Raw genomic sequence first — 18,171 nt, forward strand, 5'->3', positions numbered from 1 at the left:
TGCAGATTACTAACAAAATGAAAGATTTCAGGCTTCTTGCTTAGAAGGCAAACACTGGATACTCTTTCAGTGTTTTGAAAAGAGTTATCTAATGTAGTGGGCATAAAATGAAACAGTAGCAAGCCTAGGTAGACTACTTTGATCTGCTTTACATGTCAGCATAGAACTTCAGTGTAGTTCTCTTTGTAGCATTTATCAATGGGCCATTTTTTTAAGGTACAGTAAGTCTTCAGTTACCCACTGAGTAGTTGTTTTTCATTTAGTCTCATGGTTTGCAACTAAGTGAACTGGCAGAGCACTGGGGCAGGCAATTGAGTCCCTTTGCTTCTCTCTCGGAAATCTCCTGTGGTATTTGCTGTCACCAGTCACCTTGTCTGCAGATAGCCCCAGACAGAAGCACTGCCTATTATGGGAGGGGAGGTAGATGGTAATCTAGTCAGTGGGTCAGTTATCATTTGCTACTATAGAAATGAGTCACAGGAAGCCTTAGACTGGCACACTTCCATATCCCCTGTCCTCTTGTTTTGTACCTGCAAAACTTCCCCATTACATCCAAGCCCAGGGGAATTGTGGCTTGTTTAAATAATGATTTGTGAAAACAAGCTAGCACCTGAAACCATGGCATGATCTTTGCTTGTTCTCACTAACCATGTTTAAACAAACCACAATTCCTCCAGTTCAGACGTCACTGGGAACTGTGGTTAGTTTAAAATCTAAAATGGACACTTTGAATCCCATTCTGCCCTCATCTACCCTTTGGAAGTCCCTCTCACTGCATATCAGAAAGGGGTTTTATTACAGTCTTTACCTGTATTGAATTTGACACTATTTTTATATGAAACTGTTTTTAACTGCTTTTATCTATGAAATTTTGTTGTAACTGTTTTTATTGTTGATGCATGTGTTGTTAAATTGCTTTGAGATATTTTATAGGAGGTCACTCATAAACAGAATTAAATGAATAAAATCCTTGTGGGCATGAAAGGGGAAGGGAGTGGGAGCGCACAAGCCCAAGACTCACCAGAGCTCATGCTCCTAGGAGGAAACAATGGTGCCATATTATGACTAAACTGAGCCACTCACATGTTCCTCTTTAACCAACAGCGAAGAAACTCTTTGTAACATCTAGAAAGGCGCAAGCGAGTGGTGAGCCACCTGTGTGCTGCTTTTGGTTTCTGAGTCACCAGATGCCTACTACTGATCTAGCCCCCTTTTTTGTTGTTGTTTGGAGGTAACTGTGCCAGCTACCTAAATTAAATACACCAGTTGCCTCTTGCTGGCCAAGGAGTAAAACATGATATGTGCATAAACCTAAAACTTGGCAATGAAGAAGAGTAGTATCTACAAATCCTCTTGGTGCTTAAGAGCTATATAGTTTTGGTAAGCTACAACATCCCTATTATAGAGAGAAGACACTTTGCTCTAGAAATGTAGCTTTTTGTTCTCAAAAGCTTTCCGTAATATGCTGCTTGGATGCGTTTTTTCCAGCTTCCAATTTTGTATCCAATATCTAAATAGTATTTTATCATTTCTCCATTAGATATTCTGGATCCAGCTATTTTGCGCCCAGGAAGATTGGATAAAACACTCTACGTAGGCTTGCCACCACCTTTGGATCGTCTTGCCATTCTAAAGACTATTACTAAAGTAAGTGTATATTTTTTTTAAAAAAAAATCCCTTTGACAATGGCATAAAACAAAGTAATTTCCCCTGCAGCTTTACTTTCCTTGAAAGACTTATGTCTGTCAAAACTGTAGGATCATGGAAGAAAGAATGGTTAAACCTAGATTTAGCAACTAAGCAATGTTTTTCTTCTACATTTAGTCTAGGTTTCCAGCACGCCTCTCGGCAACTCTTCCAACAATGCATGTATGATCTGGAACCAGGTCATAAGGTTCTTCATCTCATAGCAAAGGGATGGGGAACATGTTGATAGACTACAGTTCCCATTATTCTAACTATTGGCCATGCTGGTTGAGGCTGATGAGAGTTAGAATCCAGCAATATCTGGAGAGAGTCACAGGTTCCCAGTCCCTGCCATAGTACAAGAAATAATTTTGCAAATAAAGAGGGATGCAAACGTAACACAATATAAATTTTCAAAACCCCTCTAATTCTTCTCAACAAAGGCAAGTGCCAAATGGCCAGGCTGATCTAAATCAATATTTTTATTGATTGTAAGTTGCTTTGGTTCACTTTTGTGATGAAAAATGACTAATAAATTTAATAATAATAATCATTGTTCCTAATTGGGCAGAAAATTGCATCTTATGGCCTTTTCTTCTTTGCTTTGCCAGTCCAAAAGATCCTAGTTATTGTTTAGTATTAATCTATCTATATGCCTATCCATGCCTTGTTCCTCGCTGCCACTCCTCTCATTGCTCATCTGCTGTGCCCACTGGGCTGTGTGTGTTGTTGTTTAATGCCAGATCGGTACACAATAAGACCACACGCATCCATGATTTGATCATGGATGAAGATGCCAATTTGGTGTGCATTACCGAGACCTGGGTGGGTGAGCTGGGAGGAGTTGATCTGACCCAGTTCTGCCTACCTGGATACTTGGTGCAACACCAGCACAGGCTGCAGGGACGGGAGGGGGAGGAGTTGCTGTTGTCTACAGAACTTCCATCTCTGTCACCAGGAAACCACTCTGACTTGGAGCTGGCTGTGAGGGCCTGCGCCTGGTGTTAGGCCAAGGAGACAGTAAACTAGGGTTATTGCTGGTGTACCATCCACGTTGCTGCTCAACTGAGCTTCTCTGACTGAGCTGGCAGAGGCCATCTCGGCTGTGGTATTGGAAGAGCCCAGAACAATAGTTCTGGGTGATTTCAGTGTCCATGCTGAGGCCGCCTCTAGTGTTCCAGCTCGGGACTTCATGGCCTCCATGATGACCATGGGTCTGTCTCAAGTTGTCACTGGCCTGATGGATAAGGCACGGCACACCCTTGATTTGGTTTTTGCTCCAGATGGAGGAAGGGGTGGTCTGGAGATAGGGTGTGTGTGGATGTCACCCCATTGTCATGGTCAGATCACTTCCTGGTGATGTTTAGACTTATGGCTCTGATGCTTGCCTGTAGGGGTAGTGGACAGATTAAGATGGTCTGCCCCCGGAGACTAATGGAATCCATAGGATTTCTGAATGTTCTGGGGGAGCTCCCAGTAGATAGAGTAGGTGACCCTGTTGAAGCCCTTGTCACGCTGTGGAACAGCAAGGTGTGTCGGGCTCTTGACACGGTTGCCCTCAAGCACCCTGTGACGATCCCACCTTTGGCTCCACCTGTCAGGTTCCCACCTGCTTGTGGCTACCGCCTTTCACTAGGCACCACCTCAGGACACCACCAGTCAGGATCGTCGTTTTTATTTTTTTCTCACTCCGCTCTAGCACAATCTCACAAGATCCCACTGCTAAGGCAGCTCCACCAGTCAGCTCCACCAGTCACTCCACCAGTCTCTCGCTGTAAACAATACTGCTAGAGACTTTGCCTCAGTCTCTCTATAGCTTGTTACTTTGTGTCTGAGTGCCCTTGCTGTCCACAACCCACTTGTATCTTTGTGTATAAAGCATACAATCCTGGGTTGCTCTGGATACTTGACGTTGTTACAATATCTCCCTTCACCGCTGCCACCATATGATATAGTTTCCCTTCAGCCTTGGTAATTATCCTGCCCTCCCTTCTGGCCTGTGTATTCCCAGCCAAGGATCAGGCTTTTGGTAAACCAATAAAAGTATTTATTGGATAACACCAGGAAATAACAAGATTACTTTAGGAATGTTTAACAAGCGTATGGTTTCATATAGTGTCATTCTTTATGTCTCTGGTCATATATATACTGTCTAAATATCAGCCAAATATAATCCAACACTCCCTCAGAACTCTGCCAACCAACCCATCCAAATAACTCTCCACTAACGACTCTCTAACAACTCTCACCAACCAACCCCCTCTCAACTGTCATCCTCCCATTTATACCTTCAGCCATTCAAACACTCAGCCAATCATCATCCAGCATTCTCCAGTCTTCCAACCCATGCTCTCCCCCCTCTCATTCAATTCACTTACCATATATCCCTTAATAAACCCGCACTTACCATATTTACAGGTTTTAACATATAAGGAAATCACACACCCTCTCCGGCATTGTGGAGCACAGTTTGCACCTTGGTACACCAGTGAGCTAAGGGCAATGAAATAGGCTGGACAACAGCTAGAGCGCAAGTGGTGAAAGACATGCTGTGAGGCTGATCGGGCACGAGTAAAGCATTGTAACCATGCCTACTGTGTGGTGGTGAGGGCGGTGAAGAAGGCCCACTTCTCTGCCACCATTGCATCCTCAAGTAGCCTTCCAGTGGAGCATTTCCGTATGATCGGGTCTGTTGACATCAATTCTGGGAAATGGAGTTTTAGACCCTTCGGAGGCCCACTGTGAATTGTTTGCAAGGCACTTTGAGGGTAAAGTTGCTCTCCTCCATAGCAATCTTTATGCCTCATCCACATCTACTGTAGTCCCCAGTGAGGTGTCCAGTGCAACATCTGCTGCAGCTTCTTGGGAACGGTTTCGGTTGATGCGGCCTGATAACGTGGACGAGATGCTTGCGACAATGCGTCCAGCAATGTGTCCTCTCAACCCTTGCCCTTCTTGGCTTATTAAAGCTTGCCGAGGGGGTTTGACTGAGTGGATCCAGGGTGTGGTCAACACATCGTTGCGGGAGAGAGTGGTTCCAGCTGCCCTGCAAGAGGCACTGATCCAACTGCTCCTGAAGAAGCCCGCCCTGGACCCAATTACCAACCAGTCGCAAATACCCCCTTCTTAGGGACGGTGATTGAGGGGCTTGTGGTGCAGCAATTGCAAGTATGCTTAGATGAAGTAGATTATCTTGACCCATTCCAGTCTGGGTTCATGCCTGGTTATAGGACTTAATTGACCTTTGTTGCCCTGATGGATGACCTTTATTGGGAGAAGGACAGGGGGAGTTTGACCCTGTTACTCTTACTTGATCTCTCAGCAGCTTTTGATACCATTGACCATGGTATCTTTCTGGGCCGGCTTAGTGAGGTGGTACTGGAGGCAGTGTTCTACAGTGGTTCCGATCCTATCTCCAAGGTTGTTTTCAGAGAATAGCATTGGGTGATTGTCTTTCGGCCCCCTGGCAGTTGTGCTGTGGAGTGCCGCAGGATACCATCTTGTCCCCCATGCTGTTTAACATCTATATGAAGCCCTTGGGAGTGGTCATCAGGAGATTTGGGGCGAGAGTAGTATGCTGATGATACCTAGCTCTATTTCTCTTTAACATCTGAATTGCGAGAGGCCGTGCAAGCCCTGGACTGCTGCCTGGACTTGATGGTGGGCTGGATGAGGGCCAATAAACTGAGTCTGAATCCTAGCAAGATGGAGACGATGTGGGTTGGTGGTTCCCAAGTTCAGATGATTGGTCAGTTGCCTGCTTTGGACGGGGTTGTACTCCCTCTGAAAGAGCAGGTCTGTAGTCTGGGGGTGCTCCTGGATCCATCTTTGTCACTAGAGGCCAAGGTGACTTCAGTGGCTAGGAGTGCCTTTTTCCAGCTTTAATTTATTTATTTGTTTATCTATTTATTTATTATTTGATTTATATCCCACCCTTCCTCTCAGCAGGAGCTGGTAAGACAGCTGCAGCCGTTTGTGGACCAGGATAGCCTGACCACTGTTGTCAATGCACTGGTAACCTCCAGGCTGGATTACTGTAATGCGCTCTATGTGGGACTTCCCTTGAGGTTAGTCCAGAAGCTGCAGCTGGTGCAAAATGCAGTGGTGAGACTGCTCACTGGAGCAGGATATCACCAACATGTCACCCTGCTGCTGAAAGAATTGCACTGGTTACCTATTAGCTAACAGGCTAAGTTCAAGGTTCTAGTTTTGGTGTACAAAGCCCTATACAACTCGGGACCAGGATACCTGAAAGACCGTCTTATCCCTTATATACCCAGTCGATCACTGTGCTCCTCAGGTGAGGGCCACCTGCAGATACCGTCTTATCATGAAGTCTGTTCTGCACAACATAGGAAATAGACTTTTAGTGTTTTAGTGAAGAGGGCAACCAGAATGATCAAGGGGATGGAGCGACTCCCTTACGAGGAAAGGTTGCAGCATTTGGGGCTTTTTAGTTTAGAGAAAAGGCGGGTCAGAGGAGACATGATAGAAGTGTATAAAATTATGCATGGCATTGAGAAAGTGGATAGAGAAAAGTTCTTCTCCCTCTCTCATAATACTAGAACTCGTGGACATTCAAAGAAGCTGAATGTTGGAAGATTCAGGACAGACAAAAGGAAGTACTTCTTTACTCAGCGCATAGTTAAACTATGGAATTTGCTCCCACAAGATGCAGTAATGGCCACCAGCTTGGATGGCTTTAAAAGAAGATTAGACAAATTCATGGAGGACAGGGCTATCAATGGCTACTAGCCGTGATGGCTGTGCTGTGCCACCCTAGTCAGAGGCAGCATGCTTCTGAAAACCAGTTGCCGGAAGCCTCAGGAGGGGAGAGTGTTCTTGCACTCGGGTCCTGCTTGCGGGCTTCCCCCAGGCACCTGGTTGGCCACTGTGAGAACAGGATGCTGGACTAGATGGGCCACTGGCCTGATCCAGCAGGCTCTTCTTATGTTCTTATGTTCTTATTTAGTGTCCACCTACCCTGTGGAATTGCCTCCCCTTAAATATTAGACGGGCACCATCTTTGTTATCTTTTTGGTGCCTGCTGAAGACCTTCATCTTTCAACAAGCCTTTTAAATTGAGACATTAATCCCAGTCTGCATCTGTGTTGGAATAGCTTTTTAATATGTTTTTAATCCTTTTTTAAAACATAGATGTTTTTAAACCTTTTTTTAAAGATGTTTTTAAAGATGTTTTGTTTTAATATATTTTAAAGTATTTTTTATTATGTTTTAAAGTCTTTTTAGTGGTTTTGTTTGCCACCCTGGGCTCCTACTGGGAGGAAAGGCGGGATATAAATCAAATAATAAAATAAATAAATAAAATAAAAATAAACCTGTCAAGCCATAATTTAATGCATTGCAATCAGCTACACTAGTGGTTAAGGTATGACCTGGGAGACCAGGGTTCGAATCCCCACACAGCCATGAAACTCACTGGGTGACCTTGGGCCAGTCACTGCCTCTCAGCCTCATGAAAACCCTATTCATAGGGTCGCCATAAGTCGGCATCGACTTGAAGGCAGTACATTTACATTTTTTACACTCTGACTTTAAGCCACTATTTGTTAAGCTTGAGTTTTTGTCCAAATGGAGTTAATCATTTCCTGTAACCATATGATCCCAACAATTCTGTGTTCTAGAGCCGTTTGGATCACTTCTTCCATGAAAACATTAACACTTTGAAAAGTGACACAGTGTGTGTTTTGCGTTTGGATATCTATACCCAAGAAGAAAATGAATTGTTTCAAGCAGGTCTTAGTTCTACGACAAAGCAGTGCCTAGATTCAAACAGATACTAGTGAAGGTTATTCAAATGCTTTGCAAGAAGAAAGCTAAGCTGCGTGGTTAATGAAAGTGGGTGCTGCTCTTTAGTTCAGACATGGCAAGAAACTGAGCAGGATTACATGCAAAGCTTACCTTGGGCGAGGTGGAGAGGATGATGCATCTCTTTCTGTGATTGGGATGACATGTTCTGGTGTGCTACATGTCTAAACGCAGACTTGAATTTTATCCATTAACTGCAGAGAGAAATGCTTCATTTCCAGCCTGCAATTTGCCAAACCAGTTTCTCAAACTTCCTTGCTGTTGTGTAGGTACATGTAATGTTGGTGCCTTGGTGGTAGAATTTCTTTGTGGACTGTTCAGTCAGATATAATTATCTTCCTACCATCGCCATTAAGATTACTAGCTGTTGCCTAAGCCACTGTCTTTTATATCTGCAAAATTAAATATTTTAGTGCCTAGTCATGCATCCTGCACATTGGATGATTTGATAAAAGTTTCCCTCTGATGACTAGTGAGCGATTAGCATTGCTGTTTCTCTTTCAGCTATGCTACCAAAGCCACGATAATGTTGGTTCAGTTGTGGAGATGGCTGTAGATTGCATGATAATTACCATTGTGGAAATGCCCTGCAGGTGAATGATGCTGCATTCTTGTTATATCAAAGCCCCCTCTGCTTCGCCCGCAGTGTTTCAGAATTTTGGAGTGCCAGTCAGCCAGTCCCCTGGCCTTGTGGTGGTGTTGATACATGCTAGTGCAGCCTGCCACCTGCGCCCTTGATCCTTGCCCATCCTGGCTGCTGAGAACTAGCTGTAAGGGATTGACTGGGTGGATCCAGGGAATAATTAATGCTTTGTTGGAGGAGGGGGAGATCCATCTGCTTTGAAGAAGGCAGTGGTGAGTCCCCTCCTTAAGAAGACCTCCCTGGACCCAGAAATGTTAAACAAGTATCGCCCAGTGACAAATATATCCTTTTTCGGCAAGGTGCTTGAGAAGGTAGTCGCAGTCCAGCTTCAGGCATGCTTGGAGGAAACTGATTACTTGGATTCATTCCAGTCTAGCTTCAGGCCTGACCATGCCACTGAAACTGCCTTGGTCAGCCTGGTTGATGACATCTGTCAGGAAAGATTGGGGGAATGCAACCCTGCTCATTCTCCTTGATCTCTCAGTGGATTTTGATACTGTTGACCACAGTATCCTTCTGGAATGTCTTGAGGAGGTGGGGGTTGGAGGCACTGTGCTTCACTGGTTCTACTTGTTCATCCAGAGCTGCTTCCAAAAAGTAATTATGGGAGGCTACTGTTCAGCACCATGGGAATTATCCTGTGGTGTTCCACAGGGTTCCATTTTGTCCCCCATGCCATTTAACATCTATATGAAGCCACAGGGAGCTGTCATCAAGAGGGAGATTTGGAGTGAGGTGTCATCAAAATGCAGCTGATGCCCAGCTCTACCTCTCTATTCCATCTGAAGCAGGAGAGGCAGATGAGGTGTTGAACTGGTACTTGGAGGCAGTGATGAACTGGATGTGGGCCAATAAATTGAGGCTGAATCCTGAAAAATAGAGTTGTGATTTGTCCAGAGTTCTTATATCCAGGGGGTAGGAAGATGGACTGTTCTGGATGGGGTTGCTCTTTCCTTGAAGGAGCAGGTCCGCAGCCTGGGGGTACTCCTTGATCCAACACTGTCACTGGAGGTTCAGGTGGCTTTAGTGGTGGTGGCGGCTGCTATGGCGGTGGCAGCTACTTCGTCTCCTCCTCCTTCTTCCTCTTCTTCATCATCATAGTCTCTTCTTACCTCACTTTCTGCCCATAGAGCAAATGACAATTTTCTCAGATACTGAGAAACCAGCTACCTGGCTGCTGCTCCCATTGTAACTGGATGCTTTGTCCCTACTTTTTTTCCCCTCTATGGCCTAGCAATAACACAACAGGTAGTATCCAGTGGTATCTTTCTGCTGACAGAGGGCTCTCTGATCCAGCAGAGGCTTCCATCAGTAGAATAGAAAGGGAGCCAATCAGTCCCCCAATTTGCCCTGCTCACTGCATCTCCATGAGCCACATCCTATACTGTTCCGAAGTTTCCCCCAACCTCCCAGAGCCAGTTGGGGGGTTTAGGGTCTGAAGGGTGTGGAGAAATTTGAAAAATCGCTTCTCTCCCTGTTGCTGATGGAGGCCTCCACTGGATCAAAGCACCTTCCATCAGCAGAGGGAACAACTTTGGATATAATTCTTATGGTGTCCATGTTTTATGTGGATTCAACAAAATGATTTTCACATGGTGCTGTCTTTATGCTGTCTGGTACTAGCATATATATATATATATTAAATGATCATAGATCTATTAATGTCTCTGTGACTCTTTTGATTGAAGTGTTTGTGAGGATAAAATTGAGAGGGGAGAACCATGTACACCACTTTGAGCTCCTTGGAGGAAATGTGGGATATAAATGTAATTAATAGTACTATAGTATGTTTTCTTTTTAAAAAAATCATTGAGGACAGTGGGTGATTTAAGAACATAATAAAGCCATATTACTTTCCAGAAGGATTGATTGCAAAGAACACTTCTCATGCTGGCATTGAATCAAAAAATCTAGGCTAACAATTCATGAGTGCTCCAAGCCAACTACTACCATTCCTCAGAAATTGTTGGCCTCTTTCTATCTGGCCCTTGGGACTCTCACCAACCACTCCTTACCAGTCCTGCTTTGCATCCTCCTTCCATGTTTGATAACGTCTCTTGCTTGCTTAGATGGAGAACAGAGAGGGGTGTGTGTGTAGAAACTATCCTACTATACAAAGACAAAATTCACATTCATTGCTTAGCCCACTTTCCCTTCTGTCTCCACCAACTACTGACATGCCTCCCTGCCGAAGATTGCCCAGAAGGGACTGCAGCTCTTGGGCTCATAAAAGGTTCCCAGTCTCTGCTGTTGGTTGAAACTATTCTTTAGTCTAGATGAATTGTTACATTTGATACCCCATGTCTCTAAACAGTTGCTCTGTTCTAATCTTTTTTAGGATGGAACCCGACCCCCTCTTGACACCGATGTGGACCTTGAAGAAATTGCTCATAATCCTTGCTGTGATAGTTACACGTAAGTAGTGTCCCCCTTTTATCTTCCATTGCCACTTGTAGGTAGTGTTTGTTACTCTACTGTATCACCTTATCAGTAGTAGAAACTAAGCACATCCCCCCACATCCTCATCTTGTTGCATCTTTTTCTCCATTAATACATCTGCCTAGACTTAACTAATGCTCCACATTTGTTCCTGCTCACATCTCCTGGTTCATGGCACTGTAATTTTTTAAATTTTGTACACCAGAAACCACTGTGCCTTAACTATTTAACTTACTGTACTGGTTATGTTGAAGCACTGATTCTGAGCTAACAATCTGTCTATTCAGAAGATTATAAGGAAAACTGATTATGTATAAAGCTCTTAGGATTCATTCTAGTTTACGTTCCTTGTGAAATCAAATGTATTTAGCTATGATATGCATCAAGAAGGAATGCAGCATTCTATTACAAAATCTAAATTAACCCGTTAATCTCTGTTTGCCCCCAAAATATATAAAGATAATGCATCTTCAGATTAATCTGTGTACCCTGCTGAACAGTAATTTTATTTTCAATGTCTATAGAGACTCATTTTAATGCCAATATTTGTCAACAACTGTTTTGCTGGTTTTGCATTCCTTATCTTAGTGAGGAATTGCAGCCTAAAATGACTAATTACTCCTCTGTTTAACATCTTTGTAGGGGGGCAGATCTTTCAGCTCTAGTGCGAGAGGCTTCTGTCTGTGCCCTGAAGGAGGAAATGGCAATGCTGAATACTGCAAACAGGAAAGGTAAGGAGGGTGAATAACTTGAAGATGGCGCCCGTTGGCAGATTTTCTTAGTGTGCTGTTAAAGATCATTAGGCTGTAGGTTGGAGTCAAACAAATACTAGGAAATATATATTTTGGAAATTTGTTTTTTTACTATGTGTTTGGACACCTCCTAAGATATTTTAACCGAATTTTGCTTGATGGTTCCTGAGAACAAGGACCATGTTTTCGTCTGTTTGGGTACAGTTGCATGCCATTTTGAATCAAGGTAACAGACTGAACCTTTCAAAACTACATTGATTGTAATCACTGATTTCAAAACCGAACTGATCTTTTGGTTTCTTAGAATTCCCAAGTGACTTTGGGTACGAGATTGCTAGTATGTTATATTGTGTGATTTTGCTGTGGCATAAACTTATGCTATAAATGTACTTTTAAGCACTGACATAGGTACATGGAATAGAAATCCAGACCACAAAAGGGGAAAAGGTACAACTCAGTTTGAGTGTAGTGCAAAGCAAATTGTTACAAGGTTCCAGTCACAACAGAGGACATAACTACAATTCATAGATGACTTACTGCAGATTAGAGTACACCTTTACCAAAGGGAATGACCAGTCCTCCAACCTTCAGGCGGAAGCGAGTCTTGGACCTCTTGCTGTCAGTCCAGGCCAAGACTTCATCACTGGAGCAGGTAGAATATTCTGCAGTCTGTCCAGAGAAATATTCAGAGCCTCATCTTCAGTTGACACACCTGGAGCTAATTGTGTCCAATATCTTACCCATACATTCATCTTTTCTCTTTTTATACTCCCATTCATTCCTTATGCTACAATTTTCCATCCCCTGTGTTAGCAAAAAATTGTTGATGACCTCCTGCTACCTATGCATTCTGATATCTGCAGAAAATGTCTTTGTAAGTGTCTGGTCCCCATAAGGTGAAACACAGCCATGATATTTACCCTACTTTCCTTTCTCTGACCATCCAGCTGGAATATTCCCCCATTGTTCACTTGACCTTTCTCCCCCCCCCACACACACACATCACACTCCTCTCTTTGCAACTTCCAAATTCTGCCAACTCTGCACGACCTATCTCATTTTAATTCAAATTTCAACTCATTAGCTTTAATAATAATAATAATAAATTTTATTTTTGAGTCGCCTATCTGGCCGAGTGAACGGCCACTCTAGGCGACATACATAATACCATAAAATACATATAATACGTATAAAAACCAAGAAGGACCGTAATCAATAATTAATCTAAACCCCAATTAATAACAACAATTAAAAGACTAACCCACCCCAGAAATCCCATAGGCCTGCCTGAACAGCCAGGTCTTCAATGTCCGGCGGAAACTTGTCAGGGAGGGGGCATGGCGAAGATCAAAAGGAAGGGAATTCCAGAGGGTGGGAGCCACGATCAAAAATGCCCTCTCTCTGGTCCGCACCAGCCTAGCTAGTTTAACTGGTGGAACCGAGAGAAGGTATTGTGTGGCTGATCTTGTCAGGCGGCATAATTGGTGATGCTGGAGGCGCTCCTTCAGATAAACTGGGCTGAAACCGTATAGGGCTTTAAGGTCAACACCAACACCTTGAATTGGGCCCAGTAAACAACTGGTAGCCAGTGTAGGTCTATTAACACCGGGGTAATATGATCACGGCGATGGCTGTTCTTGCTCAAACGTGCCGCCCCATTTTGTACCAGCTGTAGTTTCCGGACCATTTTCAAGGGTAACCCCACGTAGAGCGCATTACAGTAGTCTAAGCAGGAGGAAACCAGGGCATGTATCACCCGTGGGAGCAAATAGACAGGAAGGTAGGGTTGCAGCCTTCATATCAGATGTAATTGATACCAAGCTGCCCGGCTCACTGCTGAAACCTGAGCCTCCATGGACAGCTGGGAGTCAAGAATGACCCCGAGGCTGCGGACCTGGTCTTTCAGGGGTAGTCTTACCCCATTGAACACCAGGTCTATATCTCCCAACCTTCCCTTGTCTCCCACGAGCAACACCTCGGTCTTGTCGCCGCTGAGAGATCCAGGAGGACAAGGAAGGTATGTTCTCCCCTATCCAGTGCCCTCCTCATATCATCTACCAGGGCGACCAAGGCTGTTTCAGTTCCATGTCCTGTCCTGAAGCCCGATTGGAATGGATCTAGATAATCTGCTTCATCCAAGTGTGTCTGTAACTGTTTGGCCACCACTCGCTCAATCACCTTGCCCAAGAATGGTAAATTAGAGACTGGGCGGAAGCTATTCAATTCTTGAGGATCCAAGGAGGACTTTTTCAAGATGGGCTTTATTATTGCCTCCTTGAGGGCTAATGGCATTGCATCCTCTTCCAAGGATGCATTTACCATTGCCTGGATCCATTCGCTCAGTCTCTCTTTGCAGCTCATAATGAGCCACGAAGGGCAAGGATCCAGCAGACAGGTGGTTGGCTTCACAGTAGAGAGCACCTTGTCCACTTCCTCAGAAGGAAGAGGCTGAAACCGATCCCACCGGACCAGAGTGCCACTGGCCGCCTCCGGCTCACTTCCTGTGTCCACGGCGTACGGAATCGTGCTCTTCAGGCGCTCGATTTTATCAGCAAAGTGTTTAGCAAATGTGTCACAGGAGGCTTTAGAGTGCTCCATGGGTTCCTGAGCCACTGGACTGACCAGGCTTCGGACCACTTGGAACAACCTCCTGGGACAACACTCTGCCGATGCAATAGAGGCAGCAAAGAAGTCCCTCTTTGTTGCCACCTGGTAGGCAGCTATTGCTGTTCTAACCAGTGTCCAATCGTCTTCAGAGCAAGATTTCCGCCACTGGCGCTCAAGTCGTCTCACCTCCTGTCTCAGACCCTGCAACCGTGGTGTATACCAGGGTGCTATCTGAGCTCTATTCAGGGGGAGAGGATGTTTCGGAGCCACCTGGTCTACCGCCCTAGTGATCTCCCTATTCCACTCCTTCACCAGGGTTTCGACCGGGCGACCTTCACCCGGCTCCAAATCTCCCAGCGCATTCAGGAATCCTTTAGGATCCATCAGGCGTCTGGGGCAAACCATCCTAATAGGTCCTTGTCCCCTGCGGAGGGTGTGCGGCATTAAGAGGTCTATATCTGACCATGACACGGGGTTAGAAGAAACAGCCCCCATTTTCAGAGCACTTCCCTCCCCTCCCGAGACAAATACAAGGTCAAGAGCATGACCGGCTACATGGGTAGGCCCTATATTACTAAGGTGCAGTTCCCAGGAAGTCATGGTTTCCATGAAATCCTGAGGGGCTCCAGTGAGGGCGGTCTCGGCGTGCACGTTGAAATCCCCCAAGACCAATAGGTTGGGGGATAGCATCCGTACATCCGAGATCACCTCAAGCACCTCGGTCAGGGAGTCTGCTGTGCAGCGGGGTGGGCGGTACACAAGTAGAATCCCTAAACTGCCCTTTGGGCCCAGCCTCCAGTACATGCAGTCAACAAACTTGGTCTCATGGAGAGGGGGTCTGGCGAAAACCAAGGACCCCCGGTAGATGACTGCCACTCTCCCTCCCCGCCTACCAACCCTCGGCTGCTATGCGTATCGGAAACCGGGCGGACACATGGCCTCAAGTATAGGAGCTGAGGCCTCATCCAGCCAGGTCTTCGTAATACACACCAGGTCTGCGTTCTCATCCAGAATCATATCATGGATGATTGTTTTTTTTTGTACCACAGACCTGGCATTACACAACAGCAATCGGAGGTTGGATGGAGTCTTGCGTCCCCCAGTTATCTTCTGGTTATGGACAGCCCCGGAACAGGGGAGGTATTATGCATCTATCCCTTGTTCCCCTAGACTGGCATGGCCTGCCACCTGCACCTCTCCAGGATCTGCCGCCTAGCCTTTTAATATCATGGCTCCCCACTCCCCCCACGGTACCCCCCTCTGCACATCCCCCACTCCCTGTCCGCCAATCAGGCAGGCCCTTACCTCTAATTGCACAATTTGCCCTAAATCCAATAGGCACTCCAATCTCAGCTGTTTGTTGACGGTGACCTGGCCGTTGCCCTTGTTCCACCACGTAGGGTAAGAAGAGGTGCAGGCAGAAGGTGGTGGGGTGCTGTAAGTCCACTACAGCTCTTGCTCACAGATCTCAAGCTCAATGGGTTAGCCAGGTATTAAGCTGTAGCGATAGTCCCAGGACTACGTAAAAGCGGTGTTAAAGGGTCCAGCACAGCGTGGTGGCAGCAGCGGATGGCGCTGGTCATGAGGAGGGTCCGTTTTGCTCGCCGGCTGTAGAGTCGCTGTATGAGGTGGAAAAAGCAGGAAGCGGGGATTTCCTCGTATGGCAACTCCTTGGTGGCACGCAACGATCGAGCAGCATAGTGTGCAAGACGTCCCCACACTTGATGTCGCGGAGGGGGAGGGCGTCAGCACAGTCCGGACCGGGTGAGAGTGCCTCTCCACCTCCTCCACCTCCTCCAGGTCTGCGCCAACGGCAGCGGAGGCAGGGTGGGTGGGCAGCTGAGCAAGGCGCCCTAGCGCCGCGGAGAGGGACGGCGTCGGCACGGACCAAGCCGGACAAGCGAGCCGCCACGTAAGACTCCCTCACATCCAGATCTGAACATACTGTACCATATTCCACCCATTTTTTGTTTTTGTTAACTGCCAATGTAAACATAAAGCAGATTAAGAACATAAGAAGAACCTGCTGGATCAGGCAGTGGCCCATCTAGTCCAGAATCCTGTTGTCACAGTGGCCAACTAGATGCCTATGGGAAGCCTGCAAGCAGGACTTGAGCACAGCAATGATCTCCCCTCCTGTAGTTTCCAGCAACTGGTATTCAGAAGCACACTGCCTTTGATCATAGAGGCAGAGCATGCCTATTGTAGCTAGTAGCCAAATGCAGTCACACCACAAATTTGTATAACAGCATTATGATATTGGCAGTTTTACTTTCAATTCCTTTCCTAATGATCCTTAGCAATGAAGTTGCCTTTTTTCACAGCTGCCACAAACTGGATTGACATTTTCATCAAGCTATCCACTACAACCCCAAGGTCTCATTCCTGGTCAGTCACTGCCAGTTGAAACCCCATGAATATATGTGAAATTAATATTTTTTTGCTGTGACATGCATCACTTTACATTTGTTTACATTGAATTGCATTGCCATTTTACCACCCATTCACTCAGTTTGGAGAGGTCCTTTTGGAGCTCTTCACAGTTCTGTTTTGTTTTAACAACCCTGAATAATTATTATCATCAGCAAACTTGGCCACCTCACTACTCACCCTACTCTAGATCATTTATGAACAAGTTAAAAAGCGTAGGTCCCAATACCAATCCTTCAGGGACTCCACTTTTTCCATCCCTCCATTGGGAGAACAGTCCATTTATTCCTTCTGTCTACTTCCTGATCCACAAGAAGTCATCTCCTTTTATGCCATGACTGCTAACCTTACTCTGGAATCTTTGGTGAGGTACTTTGTTGAAACAGTTTTGAAAGTTCAAGTACACTGTGTCAACTGGATCACCTCTATATGCTTGTTGATACACTCAAAGAATTCATAATAGGTTAGTGAGACAGAATTTACCCTTGCAGAAGCCATGCTAGTTCTGCTTCAGCAAGACTTCTTCATTTATATGCTTGTTTATTTTATGTTTAAGAATACTTTCCACCAGTTTTCCTGGGACAGACATTAAGCTAACAAGCCAGTAATTTCCAGATCTTCCCTGGATCCCTTTTAAAAATTGGTTTTACATTGGCCACTTTCCACTCTGTAGGTATGGTGGCTGATCTTAAGAACAAGTTAAATATTTTTGATAACAGATCAGAAATTTCACATTTGAGTTATTTGACAGTGGGTGCCGTCCAGACCTGGTGATTTGTCAGTTTTATTTTGTCTATTAGGCCTAGAACTTTGTGTTTTGTTACCATTTGCCTCAGTTCCTCAGGCATCCTGCCTGAGAAAGTTAGTTCAAGCACGGGGAGTTGCCCTATATTTTCTGCTGAGAAAATAGATGCAGAACATTCAGCTTCTCTGGAATCTCCTTATCCTCCTTTAGCACACCTCGTCATGCAAGGGTCCATCTGCCTCTCTAGACAGTCTCCTACTGCTAATGTATTTAAAGATTTTTATTGCTGCCTTTATGTTTTAAGTAATGTAATTCTTTTTTAGCATCATTTTATTGTCTCTTACATTTCTTTTGCCAAAGTTTGTGTTCCTTTTTATTCTCATTCAGATTCCATTTTTTGAAGGAAGTCTTCTTGCCTCTAATAGCATCTATGACTATGCTCATTAACCATGCTGGTTTGCTCTTGGCACTGGTGGTACCATTCATGATCTGCAATATGCAGGGACTTTCATTCTGTTTCCTGACTCCTAACTGAGCAGAGCAGAGGGAGCTGTCTCAGCTGGTCCACAGGACAGGAGATACAAGCAAGCCAGCAGAGTGAACAGAGTGAGTGAACAGGGAGAGCAAACAGGATTTTGACAAAGGAGTTCAGCAGGGAAGGTCCCTAAAAAAATTTTTTTTTATTACTAATTCTCCTTGTACAGCGCACCGAATACTAGTGGGACTCTCAAGTTCACCCTGAAGTAGGACAGGACAAAGCACAGGCCACTCCAAAAGAAGTAGTCAAAAACAAAGGTAGAAGAGAGTATGAACGGAAGGATACTCCAGTGGTTGTGACCTGCAAGGTATGTGCTATGTTTGTTTTCTTGCCTGAAAACAACATGGCATACACGTGCAACAAGTGCAAGCTTTCGGTACTGTTGGAAGAAAAAGTGAGAGACCTGGAACGGCGGGTGGCCACACTGAGGACTATAAGAGAAGATGAAGAGTTCTCAGACAGAACGCTGGAACAGCAGCAGCAAAGAGAAGTGGAGGTGGA

At 45.2% G+C, this 18,171-nt stretch overlaps 1 protein-coding gene across 2 annotated transcripts in view; it reads left to right on the top strand.

Annotated features, from left to right (window-relative positions):
- Positions 1-18,171, top strand: part of NVL (nuclear VCP like) — an 88,551-nt gene that overhangs the window by 51,276 nt on the left and 19,104 nt on the right. For both annotated transcript variants that reach the window (XM_061625072.1, XM_061625071.1), the window contains 3 exons: positions 1,541-1,647; positions 10,498-10,574; positions 11,241-11,329. In XM_061625072.1, the coding sequence (XP_061481056.1) occupies positions 1,541-1,647; positions 10,498-10,574; positions 11,241-11,329 (273 nt within the window). The remainder of the gene's footprint in view (positions 1-1,540; positions 1,648-10,497; positions 10,575-11,240; positions 11,330-18,171) is intronic.

This window comes from Rhineura floridana, chromosome 4 (assembly GCF_030035675.1).
Source record: "Rhineura floridana isolate rRhiFlo1 chromosome 4, rRhiFlo1.hap2, whole genome shotgun sequence".
Taxonomy (NCBI): Eukaryota; Metazoa; Chordata; class Lepidosauria; order Squamata; family Rhineuridae; genus Rhineura; species Rhineura floridana.